The 23512-nt window shown below is 40.2% G+C and overlaps 1 protein-coding gene across 8 annotated transcripts in view; it reads left to right on the top strand.

Moving 5' to 3' along the window:
• prrc2c.L (proline-rich coiled-coil 2C L homeolog) overlaps positions 1 to 23512 on the top strand; it is a 76211-nt gene that overhangs the window by 34669 nt on the left and 18030 nt on the right. For 7 of the 8 annotated variants that reach the window (XM_018258619.2, XM_018258614.2, XM_018258618.2 and 4 more), the window contains exons 17-23: positions 698 to 930; positions 8143 to 8294; positions 14220 to 14553; positions 18356 to 18441; positions 20473 to 20661; positions 21300 to 21551; positions 23343 to 23435. In XM_018258619.2, coding sequence (XP_018114108.1) covers positions 698 to 930; positions 8143 to 8294; positions 14220 to 14553; positions 18356 to 18441; positions 20473 to 20661; positions 21300 to 21551; positions 23343 to 23435 — 1339 coding nt within the window. The remainder of the gene's footprint in view (positions 1 to 697; positions 931 to 8142; positions 8295 to 14219; positions 14554 to 18355; positions 18442 to 20472; positions 20662 to 21299; positions 21552 to 23342; positions 23436 to 23512) is intronic. The other variant, XM_018258615.2, reaches the window with a different exon arrangement.

Here is a 23512-nt window from a genome sequence, read left to right as displayed (position 1 = left end):
GTAAGGATAAACTGTAATATGCCTAAAGATAAACTGTAAACATGCATTGTTTAGTGATGTCCATTTCTCTGCATAGTTTTATGTTCATAGTGCATGTAAACCATAAAGGACTTCTTTCTGACAGCACAACTTGTACAATGGAATATGTAGCTTTACACGTTGCAATATTGATGTTAATGTTAAAAGGTACAATATGATTTTTTTTAAGTGGTTTGACTTGATAGAATGCAGATGGTCTCCTTAGCCAAATGTTTAACGTGGGATTCACCTGTATGTTTCTGTAGATTTGTGAGCACTGAGTTTATATATTGTCATGAATAGCCATACTTTTTAAAGAATTCTGTCTGCAAATTTTATGGCTCAAAAAGTATTCCCTCCCAGTTCCCCTCTTAGTTAGGTTAGGTTTCTTATGATTACACTATACCAGTGTTTTCTTTTCCACCCCCACCACCACTTTAAAAATACCAAAAATATTTTTACCTGTCTTTTTGTTCGTCTTTAGAAAATATATTAAAAGTTGTTCCTAGGACATGGATGGCACAGGGGTTCCAGACTACAGCAGATATGCAGAAAGTCTTTTGTATTGATATACGCAATAAAAATTTTGTAAATAAATACGCAAAAATGTAGTATTTGCTTCCTAGTTTATCTAATAGCTGTGCTCATATCAAGTGTTATCAAAAACTTCTTGTTGTAGGCCAGTAGATGACCAGACATATGTAATGGCTACAGCAGATCTTTCTGGTGTTGGCAGCAACGGGCATCATTACCACCAGTACCACCCACATGCTGAAGATGTTGGAAGTGCCCCTACACAACAGAAAGGAGTTAAGGAAACTGGTAAAAAGAAAGAAGAACCTAAAGCAGCAGCAAAGAAGCCGAAAGAAAAAGTTGATGCTTTGTCACAGTTTGACCTTAACAACTATGCAAGTATGTTCTGCTAATAAAATAACCTCCCCTAAACAATTCAAGACTTTCACGTTGGCAAAAACGTGCAATTTGGCCAAATAAAGTCCATAGGCAGTTTTTTTGTGCATTATAGGAGTCTGTGGGAGTTTTCTCTTGGCAAAATATAATGTATGCAGCAAAATATATTTTGCTCATCCCAACTAAACACAGATTAGTTTTCTCTAGGTCTACTTGGGGGACACAGGGACAATGGGTATAGCTGGCACCACTAAGAGGCAGGACACAATAAAAAAAAATAGAAACTTCATCCCTCCTCCTCCTGCAATACCCCTCAGAGACACCCAGTTTGGTTGTGTCCTCAGGAGGTTAGGACCATCTCCTGCATTCAGGAGCATTTCAGTATTTATTTTGCTTTTTTTTTTTTTTTAATTTCATTACAATTCCTTCACATTATATGGAGCTGTACTGCTACACGGAGTAGTCTGATCCATTACTTCAGGATGTCCCCATGGTCTCTTGTGCGCTGCACTGAACATCCAGCATTGATTCCCTCCCTCTGTCGTCCAGAGTGTGGATGCACTGGCCGGGACACAGGGCTGAGGTATAGCCAGTTTCATCCTGTGGCTGATTCCTCCTTATATGCCTCCAGGATCCCTACACTAGCACTCTGGGAACTCCTGCCGTGGCTCATTTAAGGTAAGCATATATCCTTAATAGCCAGCGTATTCACTCTGAGATCCCTCCCCCTCTCCACAATCCATCTGCCTTTATATCACAGCAATGTAGGAGACTTTTTGCAACCTGCAGGTCACTAGTTCAGACCCAGGCAGTATGTTAAACAGCCTCCACCAAACACACAGGCAGGCAATGGGTGGCACTTATGTTTCCTACTGTCCTCACTGTCAGCAGTGCTAGAGAGTTATTGTGGACTTAGCACCGGTTGCGCAATACTATTTTACGAGCGACTTCACCGGGGCTTTCACTTTTCTTTCACTCTACATGGGGAGGCAATGGCTCGGCCAGATTTTGCGCTTAGTGTACGCAGACCCAGTGCGCAACCCCGAAGTGCGCACCGGTGCCTTAGTCGTCATTTTTCTAAGGCGATTCGGCACCACACGTCACTGCTAGGGGAGGGGCCATTCTTCTCGCTCTCCATTACGCGCCCAGGCAGCTACTTCCACCATTGATTCTGGAGGAGGTTCCTCTTCCGGCAACGATCCAGTCTCCATTACTAGCAGACTCACCACGCTGAGCAGAGCTCTTCCCCAGAACACAACAGGGCAGTACTTCTGACACAGTGGGTTTTGTTGCTAGTGCCACATGGCAGCAGGCTTTGTAATTACTACCTTATCAGGCGAGAGATTCCGAGGCTATTACTCGAACTTGTTTGTAGTTCCCAAGAAGGATGGATCTGTTCGGCCAATCCTGGACCTCAAGGAACTCAATACATTCATTCAACTGCGAAGGTTCAAGATGGATTCCACCAGGCCAATTCCTGATTTCTCTGGACATAAAGGACGCCGAGCTTCATGTCCATCCCCATCAGAGATTCTTATGACTTGAATTCCAAAATCGCCACTTCCAATTCACGGCCCTTCCCACGAGGGGCCTGACTTCGGCCCCTCGTGTCTTTACCAAGATCATGTCGGTGGTCACTGCTCTAATCCACACCAGGGGGATCTCCATAACTCCTTATCTGGAAGATCTCCTGATCAAGGCACCTTCCTTCGTAGAGGCCCAGCAGGCGTTGCACTTCACCATGGTTCGGTTACAGGAGTTGGGTTGGTTCATCAACCTGGACAAGTCCTCGTTAACCCGAGCCAATCCATTTTCTTCCTCTGGATGCAGTTCCAACACCCAGACACAAACTGTCCCAGCAACAAGGTCCAGCATCTACGGACCCTCGTGCGTTCTCTCCTCTCGAAGTCCCACACCACGAGATTCTACATGAAGATGTTGGCAGTCATGGTTTCGACGATAGAAGCAGTTCCCTTCGCCCAGCATCACCTCAGGGAGCTTCAGTGGAATATTCCTACGTCTGTAGGCGCAAATCCCTTCTCCTGGAGTTTTGTCTATCCCACAGGACTCGAGTCTCTCTTCTCTGGTGGATGCAAACCAGTCACCTGACCAGGGGATGCAAACCAGTCACCTGACCAGGGGCAGACCCCTAGGGGATGCACAATGACGACTGCTCACCACAGATGCAAGCCTCTCCGGTTGGGGAGCAGTGCTGGAGGGTCAGTCAGTGCAGGGTCGCTGGTCTCTATCGAAACGATGTCTTCACATCAACCTTCTTGAGATATGGGCAATCCGTCTCGCCTGTCAGCCATCTTCATTCCAGGTCTCTTAAAGGAAAACTATACCCCCCAAACAATGTAGGTCTCTCTAAAAAGATATTGCATAAAACAGCTCATATGTAAAATCCTGCTTCATGTAAATAAACCATTTTCACAACAATATACTTTTCTAGTAGTATGTGCCATTGGGTAATCATAAATAAAAAATTGCCATTGTAAAAAATAAGGGCCGCCCCCTGGGATCGTACTCACAAACATACCAACAAACCATACATGTTAGGTCACATGAGCCAATTAACAGACAGAGTTGTGTCTTTTGCTTCCACACTTCTTCCTGTTACAGTTAGAGTTGAAGTTTTTCTGGTCAGGTGATCTCTGAGACAGCACAGAGACCATCACGAAATGGTGGCTCAAGGCAAAAGATGTAAAAGGGCAAGATTTACTTAAATATATATTCCAGTTTGGTAAGATTCTTTAATATGCCACTTAATATGATTATGAACTATCTGTTGCTTAAGTGTTCATTTTGGGGGTATAGTTTTCCTTTAAACTGGGAAGCAGATTATCTCAGCAGACAATCCCACAAGATCACTCAAAGATGGGGGACTCCGGAGGTCGATCACATCATAATCGAAAAGTTCCTCTCTTCTTTGCAAGGTCCAGGGACCCTCTGGCGCTGGCAGCAGACGCCCTCACCTCTCCCTGGGACTTCCATCTCGCGTTCATTCCAAGAACGATCAAGAAGCTTCAGAGAGAACACACTACTCTCATCCTCATAGCTCCAAGATGCCCCATCGATCCTGGGTCTCGGATCTAGTACATCTCTCAGTAGAGGATCCTTGGACTCTGCCTCTTATCCCGGACCTTCTCTCTCAGGGTCCAATCCTTCACCCTTATCCTGCCAACCTCAATTTGATGGTGTGGCTACTGAAACCGCGATCCTGAGACGGAAGGGGTTCTCTGATGTTGTCCTTCTGCCATGCATGCAGCCAACCTTCGTTGGTGCCAACGTAATGGTTTCAATTCACTGAAGTTTTCCACACCACACCTTCTGACCTTTATACAGGAGGGACTGTCCCTGGACATGTCCCTCGGGTCGCTGAAATCTGTTTTCTGCACTTTCCATCCTGTTCCAAAGACGTCTCGCCTTGCTCCCCAATGTTAAGATTTTTCTTCAGGGAGTGGCTCACATAAAGTACGTTCACCGGTGCCCAATTGGGACTTAACCCTTGTCCTATGTGCCCTGCAATGCGCTCCCGTTGAGCCCATGGATTCTATTCCACTTCAGTGGCTCATGTGGAAAACCATTTTTCTGCTCTCTATTGCCTCAGCACGGAGAGTATCTGAAATCTCTGCCCTCTCCTGTAGGTCTCCTCTATTGACCTTCCACAACGACAGGGCAGTATTTCATACTTCTTCTCTTTTCTTCCCAAGGTGGTTTCCACTTTCCACCTCAACCAGGAAATTACGATTCCTACCTTCTGCCCATCCCTTTCCAATGCGAAGGAAGCGGCATTGCACACCCTCGACCCCGTTGGGGCCCCCAAGTTTTACCTGCAGTGGGTTGAGGACATCAGTCAATCGGACAATCCTTGTTCATCCTTCCCTCAGACCCTCTCAGGAGCACACCAGCTACGAAGACTACCATATCCCACTGGATAAAACAGGCCATCCAGAGATCCAATTTATCACAGGGTCAGGTTCCCCCAGACTCAATCAGGGCACATTCCACCAGAGGAATGAGTGCTTCCTGTGCTTTTCGAAAACCAAGCCTCAGCGGAACAATTGTGCATGGCTGCAACGTAGACTTCAATCCATACTTTTGCCAAATTTTAACAGTTTGGCACCTTTGCGGCATCTGACACCCGCTACGGCAGGAAGGTACTTCAGGCTGCAGTGGCTGGTTCCATGTAGGCCTCTACTTTCCACCCTTGATTCAGGGGACAGCTTTGGTACGTCCCCACTGTCCCTGTGTCCCCAAGCAGACCTAAATAAAAGGAGATTTTGTGTTCTCGCCGTTAAATCTTTCTCTTCAGTCGCTTGGGGGACACAGGGCTTCCCTCCCTGGATAGAGGCCGGCTCTTGGCATCAGACTTGGTTGACCCAACCATCTGTTCTTCTTGTAATTAGTTATCAGTTTTTCTGTTGATTATTGATAACCTCCTGTTTCTCCTTTGGTACGAACTGAGTGTCTCTGCCTACAGAGGAGGGATATAGCAGGAGGAGATGGTATGAAGTTTCTATTTTTTTTATTGTGTCCTGCCTCCTTTACTGCAAAAATGTCATTCAAACAAACACTGTTGCAGATAATCAACTTTTTTTTTTTTATAGAATTTTGCAAATACAAAAGGTAAAGTGCTAAGTGTAAAGTCAATAAATAGAATAACATACAACATAGGCAATAATGGTATAAAATAAATTACTGGATCGCACAGGGAGAATATTAAAGAGAATTACGCAGAACCCCTCACAGCATATACAATCAAAATAGCATTTGAAATTTAGAAGTAGCAGGATACATCGTCACTATTTACACCCATCGAAGACCTAGTGGATAAAACAATGAACAGTCATGACCATAATGACAAATTATAAACATGATCCCTGTACATTTGGATTTCTGACTTCTAACACGTGTATAGAAGACTCTGTTTTGTTAATATTGGTTACTATGGTTGTCATGCATTCCAGCTATATATTTTGGGCATTGCTAATTCAAAGCTAGCTTTCAATATTATAAAACTGATTCTGCTGAATAACAGTTGTGGTCTTGTGTTGAAAGCTGTATTATGTAGCAATATTGGATTTATTTTAAGGTCTGCCAGGCTTATCAACATGAAGTAAGCTTAGCTATACTGAAAGATCTGCTTGTTTGGTGACCCACCTTGAGGTTGGCGATATCGGGCTTATCTGATCATTTGGCCCTTGGGGAAAACAATTGGATCACTATTACAGCGATTGCAGGCCGAGGGCAGCATCAACGAACTGATGCTGTCCTTGCCTTTCCAGGATTTTTAAACCTTCCTGATAAATTAGCCAGAAATTGGCCAGGAAGACTCATCGCTGGTCCCAATACACTGGTCAATAAGCTGGCGACTCAGTCAGGATGGACTGAATCAGCAACTTTTATTGGCCTATGCACGGTCACCTTTACATGTTATTCCCTTTAGATAGAATGTTTTACTAATAGATTCCCACTAAAGCCAACACCTAATACTTTCAGCATTTCAAATCTACAGTTGTGCTCATAAGTTTACATACCCTGGCAGAATTTATGATGTCTTGACAATTTTCAGAGAATATGAATGATAACACAAAAACTTTTCTTTCACTCATGGTTAGTCTTTGGTTGAAGCCATTTATTGTCAGACAACTGTGATTACTCTTTTTAAATCATAATCACAAACTACCCAAATGACCCTGATCAAAAGTTTACATACCCTGGTGATTTAGCTTGATAAAATGCACAAAACTTGACACAAAAGGGTTAGAATGGTTATTAAAGGTAACCATCTTCACCTGTGATCTTTTGCTTGTAATTAGTGGGTGTGTATGGTTAATGACTTTCTGGACTCCTGACAGACCTTTGCATCTTTCATCCAGTGCTGCACTGATGTTTTTTGGATTCTAAGTCATGGGGAAAGCAAAAGAATTGTCAAAGGATCTGCGGGAAAAGTTCATTGAACTCTAAAACAGGAAAGGGATATAAGAAAATATCAGAGGAATTGAGAATGTCAATCAGCAGTGTTCAAACTCTAATTAAGAAGTGGCGAATTAGGGGTTATGTTGAAACCAAACCACAGTCAGGTAGACCAACTAAAATCTCAGCCACAACTGCCAGAAAAATTGTTCGGGATGCAAGAAAAAACCCACAAATAACTTCAGGTGAAATATAAAAAATACTGGAGGAAAATTTGCACTCATCAGCCCGGGAACTGTGCATGGGACGTATTTGGACATTCCAACATGACAATGATCCAAAACACAAGACTATGTCAACCTGTCATTGGCTACAGCAAAATAAAGTGAAGGTTCTGGAGTGGCCATCTCAGTTTCCTGACCTCAAAATCATTGAGCCACTCTGGGGAGACCTCAAACGTGCAGTTCATGCAAGACAGCCCAAGAATTTACGGGAGCTGGGGATTTTTTGTCAGGAAGAATGGTCAGCTTTACCGTCTGAGGAGTTAAAGAGCCTCATCCACAACTACCGCAAAAGACTTCAAACTGTCATTGATGTTAAAGGGGGCAATACACGATATTAAGAACTGGGGTATGTAAACTTTCGATCAGGGTCATTTGGGTAGTTTGTGTAGTGATTATGATTTAAAAAGAGTAAACACAGTTGTTTGACAATAAACCACAAGTGAAAGAAACGTTTTTGTGTTATCATTCATATTCTCTGAAAAATGGTTAAGAAATCATAAATTCGGCCAGGGTATGTAAACTTATGAGCACAACTGTATGTGTGATTGATGCTGCTCATCACAGTAATACTAGGTGATAAAATTGTGTCTTAGGACAGTGATTAAGCTAAGGAAATTCTAATTAAGAAACCGTGGCCAGTTCTCATAGTTTTAGATACATGCTGCATAAACTGCACTTGTTTTTACCTGCTGCGTATATTTTAAGAAATTATTTTAGTATGCTGTCTTCCACGTTTTATGTATTTTTTCTAAGGTGCCTTCCAACTATTTCACTCTTGTCGCAACATAGTTCTCATTACATATTTATTAAAGGGATGCTGTCAGAATAGTGTTTACTTACATTTGACAGCAGTACTGTGTAGCAATATTCAATAATAACAGAAGACTAGTTGCACCTTTATCCTTTTAGATAGAAGGTCTGGCTCTTTACAAGTATCTCCTCCTTACCAACAAGCCAGTATTTGTCTCTTTCGCAAATAGGAACTATAAATTATCATCTCTCTGCTTTTCAGGTGTTGTGATTATTGATGATCATCCTGAAGTAACCACACTTGAAGACTCTCAGTCTAATCTTAATGATGGCTTTACTGAAGTAGTCTCTAAGAAACAGCAGAAGCGACTGCAGGATGAAGAACGCAGGAAGAAAGAGGAGCAAACGGTACAGGTACCTGTATATCTGTCAAGTGTTTGCGCATAGAATCTGTTCTTTTCAGCTGCAAGTAGCTCTTAGCACACAATTTTGAGGACAACAGATTGTTTCTAATAGGGGGCCATAAAAGCCTGCATATGATACTTATGATTAGCGAAATTTTCACCAAATTTTGCCATGAAAATAGACCCTAATGGGTGGAAAAATTTGTTGCGCATCAAAAAAAAGTGTTGCCCATAGACTTCATTTGCATTTGGGCAAATTGTCTCTGTTTTGCAAATTTTTAGCAAAACTGGTCCGATTTGCCCATCATTGCAAACTACTAAATTTTTGTGCAGTTAAAGTGGACCTGTCACCCAGACTATGAATTAAAGCATTCATAGTTATTGTAAACGCATTTAAAAACCTCCACTATCAATCAAATGTTGGCTGCCCCTCCTCTATGCTTCAGGCAAAGCAGACAATTACTTTCACTTTCCATTCAGCGCTTACTAGATGTCACTGCACTCCCACATTTACCTCTTTCTTTACCATTTATAAATGGCTCTTGCCTGCTTGCTATAATTATGAATTCCTAGACCAAAGGAAACAAGATTCAAATAATTTATAAAGTGTGATAAACGTTTATTTTGCTTGACTAACATGATAAAATAGGATTTGAAATAATTCTTTCGGGGGACATGTCCCCTTTAATGCTGCTCAACACAGTGATACTTGGGATTCAACTTCTGAATTAGGCTTCTGATAGCACCAATCAGTCAGCTCTCGGTTTAAAAATGTATACTTTTAAAATAAGTGCTTAATTTTTTTTTTTTTTTAAATCGGACTTATATTGAATTGTTTTTCTTCTATAATCTTGGTGTACATTCCACCCGCTTAATAGTGGGTTCTCTACAGATCACTGCAAACCCATTTTAAGGCTCTTATGGGTGTATTCCTGTCTGGTGACAATGCACAGGAACACAGGAGATAACTGCTCTGTGTCTTTTATACAGGAACTTTACCCATGCTAGTGCATGTAAACATTGAATGCAGTGGGGAAAAAAAGCCATGACATCGGAAAGCAGGCTTAAATGCATGACAATTTGCCCAAATGCAATGAAGTCTATGGGTAACAATTTTTTTTGATGCGCGACAATTTTTTCCACCCATTGGGGTCTATTTTTATGGCAAAATTTGGTGAAAATTTCGCTAATCATAAGTATCATATGCAGGCTTTTAAATCCAGAAAAAGTTCCTGGGCACACAGGACTAATGAATGCTGTTTTTATTATAATCCGCATTTCTTCCTAAATGACCTTCATACCCAGTCCCCTTGCCACTGCACTAAGCCCTCCCAATGGTGCCAGCCGAAAGTATCCATCAAAGCCACAGAGCCACTGCACGAACACAACAGATTGGTTTGTGCTGAATACAAATTCAGAGGTTACAGTTATCAACTGTTGTACCTTTTGTTATTGTGGTACCTTTTGTAAATGTGTTTTTTTTTTCTTTTTTGTTTTTTTTTTTTGCATAAAACTGATCTTTCTAGCCTTATTTTTTCTGTTAGGCTTTATTTGTTTTTTAATCCATGAACACACACAAGCATTCCAAAGTTTATACTACTTCTTGCTAGTTTATGCTAGAGCCCTTTTTAATGTTGACACAGTGAGTGTGGCCAGGCAACGCATTGCACAGCTTGTAGAAGAAACCATTAATATAGTCAGTAATGTTCTTGACAGTTCAGATGTTCCATAGGTTATATGACCTATGGTACATAAGCTTTCTTTCTTTGCACAAAATGTTTTTTGTACATGAATCATACGATGATAAATTATGCCATTATGATTGTATATCAAACACCAGTTAAAGTTAATTTGCTGTGTTGCACTTTCAGTCCAAATATTTACTGTCCAGCCCATAATAAATGGCTTATACTCTTCATGTAAATGTGTATGTTGTAATATAATACAGCCAATAGCAGATTAGTAGTCAGCACAACTGCAACTCACTTCTTTGGCTGGGTGCACGTCCTCCAATGGCCACCTCCCACTGGTAATATTGGCGAAAAAAGTTAGTCCAGCACCCACTGTTTAGTGAATAAAACGGCCTTTATTGGACCAAGGGCATTACAGCAACGTTTCAGACCAACTGGTCTTTTATCAAGCTAACCAACATGTGATTCAGTAGTGCTATTTATACTCTCACACACCCACTAGTGGACATTTGTGCTAATTAATATAGATAACATGGATCAATCATTAATTCATTACTTTTCACATACCAACATATAATTATATCAAAACAACAGTGCCAAATATTCATTAGAAGACGACCGAATGTCTAATGTGAAATTATCTGCAAAACATAAAGAATGATACAAAAGATAAAAATCAGTATAAAAACAGATAAAAATATTCTTAAAATCATCGGAAGATAGGGCTCAAATCATACTCTTTGTTTAGGCCCCCAGGTTCCAGGGTTTCCAGTTTTCTGATCCAATAGGCTTCTTTGTACAATAACTCTTTTAGCCTATCCCCTCCCCGACGCTTAGGCTCAATCGTTTCTATAATCTGAAATTTTAACTGATTAACTCTATGAGCATGCTCAATAAAGTGCCCAGCCACTGCTTGATCTTTTTTTCCCCGTCCTAATCGCAGATTTATGCTCACGTATCCGTTCACGGACTGTTCTCTTGGTTTGTCCCACGTATGCTAGTCCACATGGACATTTAATCACATATACTGCATACGTGGAGCTACAAGAATAGCGCCCTCTTATTTTAATGGGGTTACCCCTTCTGGGGTGAAAGACATTTTCCCCTGTTTGCACGTTTGAGCAACAATTGCAATTAAGGCAGGGAAAGGAACCTATTTTCCCCCTAATTTCCATGCTCTTTTGTTTACTATTACTTCCAATATCTGAATGTACTAGCATTGAACCAAGTGACCTCCCTTTCTTATAGGCTATAACTGGGGGTCTGTCATATGCCGTTACTTGGGGTAAGTTATGCTTAACTAGTGGCCAGTGTCGTCTTAGAATATTTGCAACCTGTTTGCTCAGGGTGTTATATTCTGTTACAAATGTGACATGGTTTTCCCTATTCTTCTCTTTCCCTTTTAGCATCTGTTCTTTCCTGTTTCTTTATTACCTCTAATTGTCTATTTAAAAGGTTGTCTGGATATTCCCTCTCACGAAATTTGTTACACATTTCCGATAATCTCTTCTCTGCTATCTCATTTGAGGTTACTATTCGCTTCACTCTACTTAATTGAGATTTGGGTAATGCTCTCTTAAGTTGTGGTGGATGAAAGGATCGATAATGCAGTAACAAATTTCGATCCGTGGGTTTTACATACAAATCCGTCATTAAGCAACCATCTTGTTTGTACACCCTAGTGTCCAAGAATGAGATCTCCTCCAAATGAGCATTTAGGGAAAATTTTATGAAAGGTAGGGAACTGTTTATTTCCTGAACAAACCTCTCAAGAGTCCAATATGGCCCCGCCCACAACGCAAACACGTCATCTATATAGCGTACCCATTTTTTGCAGTGTGTTTTAAATAGTTCATTACCATATACAAATTTTATTTCGAATTGATTCATGAAAATGTTTGCGTATGCGGGGGCCACATTGGACCCCATTGCCGTGCCTCTTATTTGCATATAAAAATCATTCTCGAATAAGAAATAGTTATTATGCAAAAGTAATTCCAAACATTGTAAAACAAATTTTTTCTGGGAACCATCCATGGAGTCATCCTTAAGTAGCTCGGATGCGACAGCCTCAACACCCCCATCATGTGGGATGGAGGTGTAGAGACTCTCCACATCCAGAGTCACCAACCATACCCCTTCCATATCTTGTGAGATGCTTGTTAATGTAGTCAAAAAGTCACTAGTATCTCTAATGTATGACTGATGAGCCACTACATATGGTCTAATGACTTTGTCAACAAAAATTGCAATGGGGGAGAGAATTGAATCCACACAAGACACAATCGGTCTCCCTGGAGGATGTTCTAAATTTTTATGTATCTTAGGGAGGACATAAAATACTGGAGTGAGAGGACTGCGCTGCTGTAAGAATGCCGCCAATTTCCCATCAATTATTTTTATTTCCAACGCTTCGCTGAGCAGTACTTTAATTTTTTGTTCTATTTCAGTTATTGGATTTTTATTTAATCTGTGATACGTTGTATCATCACTAAGTTGGCGTAATATCTCAGCAACATAGTCCTCCCTATCCAGCAGTACCAGTGCCCCTCCCTTATCAGCCGCTTTGATAACGATCTCTGGTGAATCTACTAAATTTAGCAATGCCTGATGTTCATTTTTATTCAGATTATTAGGTAATAGATGAATATCCCCCTTCCGATACTTTTCTTCCAGTTGATGAACTTCCCTGGAAACATTCTTGATATACGTTTCTACGAAAATGTTATCACACTTAGGCATAAATGTACTGAGGGGTTTAAGATCTAAAGAATCCCCACAAAAGGTATTAACCGGATTCAATAACTCCCCACTCCTAACATTGCCCAGCTGAACCTTTAAACGTAGCGTTCTATAAAGCCTGAAAAGTTCAAGATCTAATTTTAAGAAATCGGGTTTATTTACAAGACAATACGATAGTCCCTTATGTAATACCTGTATTTCAGTCTCAGTCAATATCTTATGGGATAGATTCACCACCGCATCCGTCGGCGCTTGTTGGCTCCCTGCGGTTTTTTTCTTGTGGTGCTTTCTCCCTCCCCGTTTGTATTTTCTCGGTCTGGCGTGATTGAGCCCTGCGATCCACCTAAAAAAGAAAGAGAAGTGTCCTGCGAGTCAGACGCTTCCGTGGAGGCGCACACCCGTCTGGTCTCTCTTGCCTTCTTAGCGAAGTTCTGTGGCCTTCTATTTGCTGTGGGGTATTCGTTCCGGTATGGCACCCACTTGTACACCACTCCGTCCTCGTAATCCGCCGCATCGCGCTGAAATTTGAGCCTAAGCGTCGGGGAGGGGATAGGCTAAAAGAGTTATTGTACAAAGAAGCCTATTGGATCAGAAAACTGGAAACCCTGGAACCTGGGGGCCTAAACAAAGAGTATGATTTGAGCCCTATCTTCCGATGATTTTAAGAATATTTTTATCTGTTTTTATACTGATTTTTATCTTTTGTATCATTCTTTATGTTTTGCAGATAATTTCACATTAGACATTCGGTCGTCTTCTAATGAATATTTGGCACTGTTGTTTTGATATAATTATATGTTGGTATGTGAAAAGTAATGAATTAATGATTGATCCATGTTATCTATATTAATTAGCACAAATGTCCACTAGTGGGTGTGTGAGAGTATAAATAGAACTACTGAATCACATGTTGGTTAGCTTGATAAAAGACCAGTTGGTCTGAAACGTTGCTGTAATGCCCTTGGTCCAATAAAGGCCGTTTTATTCACTAAACAGTGGGTGCTGGACTAACTTTTTTCGTAATATAATACAGCTAAATATATTGCCAAGACGGTGTTTACTTGTATCAACGCACGCAGCTTTATAATATTTGGCAGGATTTAAAGCAATATCCCCTGTCACTGGTAACATTTTAATATTGTTATGGTTGAGCTTTTTGAGAATCAAAGATAATAGCATTATAGATTTGTTCACAGGATGTATTTGTCTTGAAGCAAGTTTCAGAGGCAATTTGACAGTTATTAGAGGCATTGTGTGTGACTGTTGCTCAGCCTTCGAAGTGCCATCCAGTCCATGCATTTATAGTTAAAAAACAAAATGTTATAACATATTAAAATCCATTAGACCCAAGCCTTTTTTAGGCTTTTTTGTCGGGTCTAATGAATTTTAATATGTGATAATAAATAGTATAACTACAAATGCATGAGTGCACATTTTGTATTTCAACTTGCCTTGTTTTCATATTTTGCAATTATTTCAGCTTTTATTTTGCTTTATTTCAGGTATGGAATAAGAAAAGTTCTAGTGAAAAAGGAAGAGGACAAAATTCTAAGCTTCCACCAAGGTTTGCAAAGAAACAGCAGCAGCAAGCGGCTGCTTTGCAGGCCCAATCAACTGTATTGGCATCTCAACCTAGTGTAGTCCAGCCATCTCCTGCTGCATTAACTCCAAGTCAGCCTCAGCCAATTGTTCAGTCCCAGCCTCCTACAAACACTCCAGCAAATGGCACAGAATTTCCAGGATCTGTTAACGCTCAACAACCAAATGCTTTGGGAACCGAACTTTGGGAAAACAAGATATCAGCCCCAAGTGTACTCAGTGACTTATCCAAAAAATGTAAGTGACCGCAAAACAACTTTTGATTAAATTGTACAAATTACTTTGCTTTAAGCTAATTTAGGGTACTGTCTGATTGTACTTTATATGAATCACTTTTTGTAATTGCATTTGAAAGTTCCTGACAAAAAAACTGCAGTATTGTCAGTCTTTGTTTTGTATTCTAGCTATAAATTCAGAAGGAATTCCATTGTTTACCTTTACACCAGTGCAGCCTTGAGTGGTGTAAAGATTGTAAAGTTGAAATGGTTAGCTGATGCAAAGAAGACAAAAAACATTTTCTGTATTAAGAGAACCTTTTAAGCATCAAGTCATTCATTTTCTCAGTCTTCTCAGGGGGGACACAGGGAACACTGGGGTTAAGCTCCACACTCCATGAGGCAGGACACTTTGAATTTTAATTAAAGGAGAAGTAAAGTTAAAAACGACACCTATTTCTTTGTTTACCAGCAGCCCCCCTCCTGAAACGCCACATTAAAAAGTGTCTATTTAGTAGTGGCTTTGTATACCCTTGTTCGTTAGTTTCTCCGCCATTCAAACTTTTGTGCCGCCATTTTCCATTCAGCACCTCACTTCTGCCTCTACTGTACTGCGCATGCGCCTCATTTCAGACTGACAGCCTCTCAAAAAGGAGGCATTAAAATAAAGTTAAAATAAAGGCTTCTTTTTAATTTGCGCTGTTTTCCTTTTATTAATCATGTATTTAGACAGACCTCTGTCAGACAGACCAGAACACTGGGAATATTTAGCTGACCTCCGTTGCTCAGTTCCTGCACTCACTGCTAAGCTGTAAATTAAAACCGGAGTGAGCGCAGGAGCATGTAAGCTTCACTGTGTTACCAAGCAACAGGGAAGAAGCATCGCGCTTGGCGCTTGACGCTTGAGTGAAAGCAGGCGGGGGCAGAGGTCAGGCATGAGGAAAGGCTAAATCAGGTGCCTGCAACGTCAGCTCTTCAAAGGGAAGCCACAATATGCGCATGTGCAGGGCACTGCTGTGAATGATTGCGCATGCGTGTGCCCTAATAGGACTCGTTTTTGGACTGCAGCCAGGGAATGCTTCCATATACATCTTTGAGCTGTTTTAAAAACGATGACCGCACAAACCTTAATAGAAAAATGAAAGAGGGAATGCTTACTGGTAAGGATACTTTATTTCATGGTCATCAGTTAGAGCTTAATTTGATTTTTGACTTTACTTCTCCTTTAAGGAGCCTGCCAGAGGGTCTGGCAGGCTCCACACCACAAAAACCCAGTTTTTACGTGTCCTGCTTCCTAGGAGGATGGGCAGCTCTTCAGTAAACAAGATAGCTGGCAGGATGCTGGTGATAAAGGGGGTCCCCCAGGAACAGGGATACCTGTATCCAATGGGCGGGGGCTACCCTTCATGAGAAATATTTCCAGGGTCAACTTGCGTTCCACCTGTGGCGTGAAAGAGCTAATCGTTGTGATGCCAATCTAGAAGCTGTGCAGAAGCCACACGTACATGAGCATTATGGGTAGCAGCTCGCAGACCACTGGGTACCCAATCTCTGTTCAAAGAAGTCAGTTACTTCACTTCCCTTCAAGGGACAGCAGCTTTTTGAAAAACTATAGAAGATTATATCTCGGGCTAATTGGGGAAAGAGTACATTCCTTCCTCAACCTAAAGGTAGATCATCCAGATCGAACAGGCGGGGACATTTTTTTCGAGGCCAAAGTGGACGTTACACAAGATGTTCTCACTTTCTTTCAAAACCAGGTGATACCGGGCGCCCAGCATGAAATACCAACAAGTTTCACAGCAAGCCCCTAACCGATAAGGCCACTTTAGGTTGACAGGGCACGGCCTCCAGAATCGCGGCAATCAATAGGGGGCAGGTAGCTGTAATTTCGGGAGTTGTGGAAACGACATTCGTCGGACACCTGGGTCGACGAAATCGTCTCAGAAGGCTACCACTTGGATTTTTCGTCCCATCCCCCAGAAAATTCCTTATGTCAAGAGTTCCCAGCAGTTCCACAAAAGCTCAAGCATTTCTGGATTGCATTACCAAGATGGAGCAAAAGGGGGTGATTGTACCAGTTCCCCTGTCTGAGACATTCTCCGGGTTCTACTCCAATCTGTTCCTGGTACCCAAGAGAGACTGGTCATTCAGACCAGTTCTGGACTTGAAATATCTCAACAAGCACATACGTTCGGTGAGGGTCAAAATGGAGACGCTGTGGTCAGTAATCCGGGGAATGGAACCTGGACAGCTAATGATGTCCCTGGACATAAGGGATGCATACCTCCACATACTGATATGGCGACCTCATAATCATTTCATGATATTCACCTTCAAGAATAATCATTTACAAGTTTGTGGCCCTCCCTTTCCGACTATCTTCAGCTCCCAGGGTTTTCACCAAGCTTATGGCGGTAACCGCAGCGTGACTATGACTTCAGGGAATCTCTGTGACTCCATACATGGACGACCTACTAAAGGCCAAGGACACTTCACACAAGACTATTTCACAATCTGGATATGGTCAGAGCTCTTAGCTGATACCTGGAAAAGTCCAAGTCATTTCGACGTTCTCAGACTTCGTAGTTCCAACTGCGCTCCGGACAGGCATGGCAGCATGCAGCATCCAAGACTTCTATTGCACGATGGATTAAGGAGACCATCCATCAGGCATACATGGAAGGGCGTTTGAGCACACTCCACAAGATCCATGGGACCTTCCTGGGCATGCTGCAGCCTCTATGGATCAGATCTGCAGAGCAGCAACTTTTTCATCTGTTCATACATTCACCAAGTTCTACAGTCTGGACAGGTTTTTCTCAGCAGAGGCCTCTTTTGGCCGCAAGGTGTTTTACTCTGTAGTGCAATAACGTGTCATAATCTTTCGTGCCCAACCGGCTGTTGTTGGGGCTGCTTTAAGTCCCCAGTGTTCCCTGTGTCCCCCTGAGAAAACAGAAACCAGGATTTTTGATACCGTTAAATCTATTTCTCTGTAGTCGATAAGGGGACACAGGACTTCCCACCCTTCTGTGAGATGTTGACCACGTTGGTCCACGAGGGAATTCATCCCTTAGTTACAAATTAAGTTATTCTGATTTTACCTGTTCAGCACAAACTGATTAGGGTTGTGTGGTGTAGGTCTAAGCCAGACCCTCTGGCACGCCGCTTGATTAAAATTCAAAGTGTCCTGCCTCCTGGAGGCTTAACCCCAGTGTTCCGTGTCCCCCTATTAACTACAAACAGATATAAGTGAGTATCAAAAATATCTTCTGTGCCATAATGAGATGTTTGTGCGAAAATGAGCTGTGTAAGTTTTAACCATTTGTTTTTTATTTACAATTACCACTGTGGGGCCAGGAGGCAATTTTTATGTTAAGTGTGCAGTGTTCAAATCAGATTTTAATTAATAGATTTTTTTCTTCCCTTCATCGAACTTTCTGTATTCTGAATTAAAATAGCTAATAATAAAAATGTTTACTGGAGATCATGTAAAATGTTGGCATGATTGTAGGAAATGCAGCCAATAATGCTGCAAATATCAAATTGGCACAGCTCTGCAAGTCGTCCGAATGGATGCTTGCTTTCCACACAACCTACTAATGAATCCTGTTGGATGATAATCGTGCTGATGCTTTTGATAAATATTTTTGTACTAGCCTTTTAACTCTTGGTTATAAACTATTATAGGCCCAATAAGCTTGTAAATAAATGAATACTGCAAATTATATTTATAACTACAATTGTTGAGATTTCAACTGAATCATACCATACTGAATCTAAAATGAAACTGCTTCTCACTGCTTTTAAACTTACATTTTCAGTGGGCCAAATAAATCCTCCTCAGCCACCTTCTTCCAGTGCATGGAATAAACCTCTAACAGGATTTGTTTCTTCTGGAACTCAAGAGGTAATGTACTTCAGCTGGTCTAAATTCTAAGTAAATGCCAAATCTTTCTTATCATATTATCTTGCAACTGTCAGGGCTTCTGCTGTTGCAGGCTAAAATTGTCACCTTTTTGCTTCCATCTGAAAGGTATACTGACAAGCTTAGACATACTGTAATTTTCCCAGTCATCCCCAAAACACAGCACTTTGGAATTTACCCACTTTTATTTAAATATTTGAGGTTTGTTTTCAGTGGTACAGAACCTTGTATGTATGTATGTATGTATCTATATATATCTATATATCTATATATCTATATATCTATATATCTATATCTACATATCTCTCTCTCTCTCTCTCTCTCTCTCTCTCTCTCTCTCTCTCTCTCTCTCTCTCTCTCTCGATATCTATATATCTCTCTCGATATCTATATATCTATCTATAGATATCTATATCTCTATCTATAGATATCTATATATCTCTATCTATAGATATCTATATATCTCTATCTATAGATATCTATATATCTCTATCTATAGATATCTATATATCTCTATCTATAGATATCTATATATCTCTATCTATCGATATCTATATATCTCTATCTATCGATATCTATATATCTCTATCTATCGATATCTATATATCTCTATCTATCGATATCTATATATCTCTATCTATCGATATCTATATATCTCTATCTATCGATATCTATATATCTCTATCTATCGATATCTATATATCTCTATCTATAGATATCTATATATCTCTATCTATAGATCTCTATATATCTCTATCTATCGATCTCTATATATCTCTATCTATCGATCTCTATATATCTCTATCTATCGATCTCTATATATCTCTATCTATCGATCTCTATATATCTCTATCTATCGATCTCTATATATCTCTATCTATCGATATCTCTATCTATCGATATCTCTATCTATCGATATCTCTATCTATCGATATCTCTATCTATCGATATCTCTATCTATCGATATCTCTATCTATCGATATCTCTATCTATCGATATCTATCTATCGATATCTCTATCTATCGATATCTCTATCTATCGATATCTCTATCTATCGATATCTCTATCTATCGATATCTCTATCTATCGATATCTCTATCTATCGATATCTCTATCTATCGATATCTCTATCTATCGATATCTCTATCTATCGATATCTCTATCTATCGATATCTCTATCTATCGATATCTCTATCTATCGATATCTCTATCTATCGATATCTCTATCTATCGATATCTCTATCTATCGATATCTCTATCTATCGATATCTCTATCTATCGATATCTCTATCTATCGATATCTCTATCTATCGATATCTCTATCTATCGATATCTCTATCTATCGATATCTCTATCTATCGATATCTCTATCTATCGATATCTCTATCTATCGATATCTCTATCTATCGATATCTCTATCTATCGATATCTCTATCTATCGATATCTCTATCTATCGATATCTAGATATCTCTATCTATCGATATCTAGATATCTCTATCTATCGATATCTAGATATCTCTATCTATCGATATCTAGATATCTCTATCTATCGATAGATAGATATCTCTATCTATCGATAGATAGATATCTCTATCTATCGATAGATAGATATCTCTATCTATCGATAGATAGATATCTCTATCTATCGATAGATAGATATCTCTATCTATCGATAGATAGATATCTCTATCTATCGATAGATAGATATCTCTATCTATCGATAGATAGATATCTCTATCTATCGATAGATAGATATCTCTATCTATCGATAGATAGATATCTCTATCTATCGATAGATAGATATCTCTATCTATCGATAGATAGATATCTCTATCTATCGATAGATAGATATCTCTATCTATCGATAGATAGATATCTCTATCTATCGATAGATAGATATCTCTATCTATCGATATCTATCGATATCTATATATATATATATATATGTCAACAATATTACAGGCTTGGTGCTGAAGGTGGCCTGTTTCTAAACTAAGATCTTTGTTCCATAGACATCCAAGAATGGACAAGACAGTACTGTGGACTTGCCAATAGAAACTATTCAATTTGGTGCACCAGCATCAAGCAGCAGTGATAATGAAGGAACATCTTCTCTTTCTGAGAAGGCAGTTGACTCTCTTCCAGAACCAAAAGAACAAAGGCAGAAGCAGCCTCGTGCAGGCCCCATCAAGACACAAAAGGTGACTATAAGTAAAGATACTAATACTGGTAACCTTCTGTTTGATAAAATTCAGGGCTTGCAGGACAGAAGGGACCCTCCAAGGCATTGTATGGCTTTCTGTCAGTCTATGGACTACATTGACTACTTTTTATTACATAACAATTGTAATGTGATTTGAAACAAAAAAAAATGACCCCAAAGCATGGAAGAAGCTGATCATCATTTATCAATATAGTTGATACATAGTTATATACATTGTAGTTGAAACTGCCTTAGCAATGTTGCCTTTGTCTGCTTTAAAAGGCTGTAGTCTAGCACTTTATCAAGGTTTCTTAAGGCTCCACATGTTTAGAAATGGTTTTGTGTGGGCATTTATAGAATACAAATACACAGCACGATTTATATATACTATATATTTATAGTGTCACAAAAAATAAGCTTACGTTATATCAGAATCTGAGCATATAGAAAAACCACCTTTCATCTAGTTCACACTTATGGAACTTCATTTTATTTCTAAATTACTATTTAATAATTGCACTGCTCGAATGTGACAGTACCTGCTATGTAAGAAGAGATTCACAGGAATTTTTAGCTATTGTTAGTTGTTAAATATGTACATATTTTCCTTTTTTTTTCCATTTATCTGTTGTGCAGATTCCAGACCTTGGTGTAGTTGTCAGTAAAGAGTACAAGCCAGGACCTATTGGTAAAGAGCGCTCTTTGAAAAACCGTAAAGTTAAGGAAGTTCAGCAACAGGTGGAGCCAGAGACACAGGAAAAGCCTTTAACTACTGTGCGGACAACTGAGCCTGTGCCATCAAAAGAAAACAAGACTGTTACAGAAGTGCCTGCAGATATCGGCAGCATGTTGTCTGTATCAGCACCTGAATTTGGAACAACTGCAAAGGTACAGAATGTATTTTTTTTTACTATCTGCTGTTTGGTTGTGTCCTAATAAAAAGGTACTAACTACTAAAGAATGACAAGGGAAGGAGACATTTCAATCCCTATGTGCCATTAATACATTTCAATGGCCTTAAAGGAGAACTAAACCCTAATAATGAATATGGCTAAAAATGCCCCATTTTATATACTGGATTTATTGCAGCATCCCAAAGTTTCTCAATAGCAGCAATGATCCAGGTCTTCAAACGTGTCACAGGGGGTCACCATCTTGGAATGTGTCTGCAACACTCACATGCTAAGTAGGCTCTGAGCAGCTGTTAAGAAGCCAAGCTTAGGGGTCTTAGCAAACTATCAAGCAGAAAATGAGGTTTGTCTGTAATATAAGCTGATGCTGATGCTAGTTACACTGATTTCTGTGCTGCCATGTAGTAATTATCTGTATTTATTACTAATCAGTCTTATATTGGTACATTTCTATTCTGTGTATATATTTGAGTTGTTCTCTAAGTTTATTAAGTGACGGCAGCACAGAGCATGTGCAGTGAATCAGCAGAAAAGAAGATGGGGAGCTACTGTAGTATCTTTGGGGGCACAGATCTTCCCTGCTAAAGGGCTGTGGTTACCTGGGGCAGGTACAGAAGCCCAAAACACAGCGCCAACCTATGTTTTCACTTAGTTTGGCCTTTTTTAAAGGGCAACTCCGGCTTACAAACCAAAATTTGATAAAGAGGCCCACATAACACAGAAACGCCTAATATACCCATCAAACATTACCTGTTTCTTTAAAAGTATGAATAAATGCCATTTTCTATGGTGAAATCCAGCTGTTTAAAGGAGAAGGAAAGGCTTTGTGCACTTGGGGGTGCAAATGTTAGGCACCCCAAAGTGATTGTATTGACTTACCTGAAACCCCGGACCACTGCTCCTATCAGCAAATAACTGCACCTGCCTGGGGTTATTCCACTGAGCACCATGGGTGATCCTCTTCCGGCTTCTTCTTTCTTCAAATTTCCCGGGGCAGACGCATGCGCATTTGATCGAAATAGCTGAATTTTTAGTTAAAGTTTGGCTTTTCGCTCTATGAAAAGAGGAAGACGGATCAATTGGGGGTGCCTAACATTTGGCACTCCCAGTGGACAAAGCCGTTCCTTCTCCTTTCAGTTCTTCTCTTTCTGCATCTTTTGAAATCCTGGCAGGGAAGGAGCGACTAAACACTGATGTTACAAATTGTACCAACTTCTCCACAGTTTACAGACAGTGTGCAGGAACTACATACCCCACAATGCATTGCACTCTGATGTTACCTTCCTTATTGAAATCACATTTGCAGGGAATTGTGGGGTTTGGAGGATGCAGGCTAAGGACAGCTGGCTGTTGATACAAAGTAACAGTAGTCAGCCAGCTCAGCAAAGTAGTTAAGACAGATCAGCAGGAGAGCAGGGGGCTAGACTTAGAGAACTGTTACAAACCTTCATGAAAAGTCTGGATATTTTTAATTGATTTATATTGCAATGTTGCTTGAAATTATGTTAACTTTTCAAAAAGCCTAAGTTATGTTTTTGTGGAGTTCCCCTTTAAGTTGCGCGCTACATCCTCAGTCTGCAATTGTAACAAGGCTACTGGATAGTGGAGCTGACGGTCTGATAGGGGATATTAAAAGTTTAGCATTGATATGAAAGCAGGTGGGAAAGGTTCTGAGGACAGAATTCCTCAAATTGCAAGTCTGTCTTTGAGAACATGTCTTGTAGGTTGCTGTGCAAAGTATCTGATTGTTCTCATTTTTCTTCTCAAGGAATCTGTAACAGATTACACTAGCCCTTCTACTGCTCTTCCAAACAATTCAACACCCAGCAGCACAAAAATGGAACCAGCATTGGTGCCTAATGTAAGTTTACTGGAACTGTTTGCAACTCTGGCCTTAAGCATTGGAGGTACATTCCACTTTATATATAATGAGAGGGT

This window comes from Xenopus laevis, chromosome 4L, assembly GCF_017654675.1.
Source record: "Xenopus laevis strain J_2021 chromosome 4L, Xenopus_laevis_v10.1, whole genome shotgun sequence".
NCBI classification, from domain to species: Eukaryota; Metazoa; Chordata; class Amphibia; order Anura; family Pipidae; genus Xenopus; species Xenopus laevis.
Note: the sequence above shows the minus strand (reverse complement) of the source record. Positions and strands in the feature narration are given on the sequence as shown.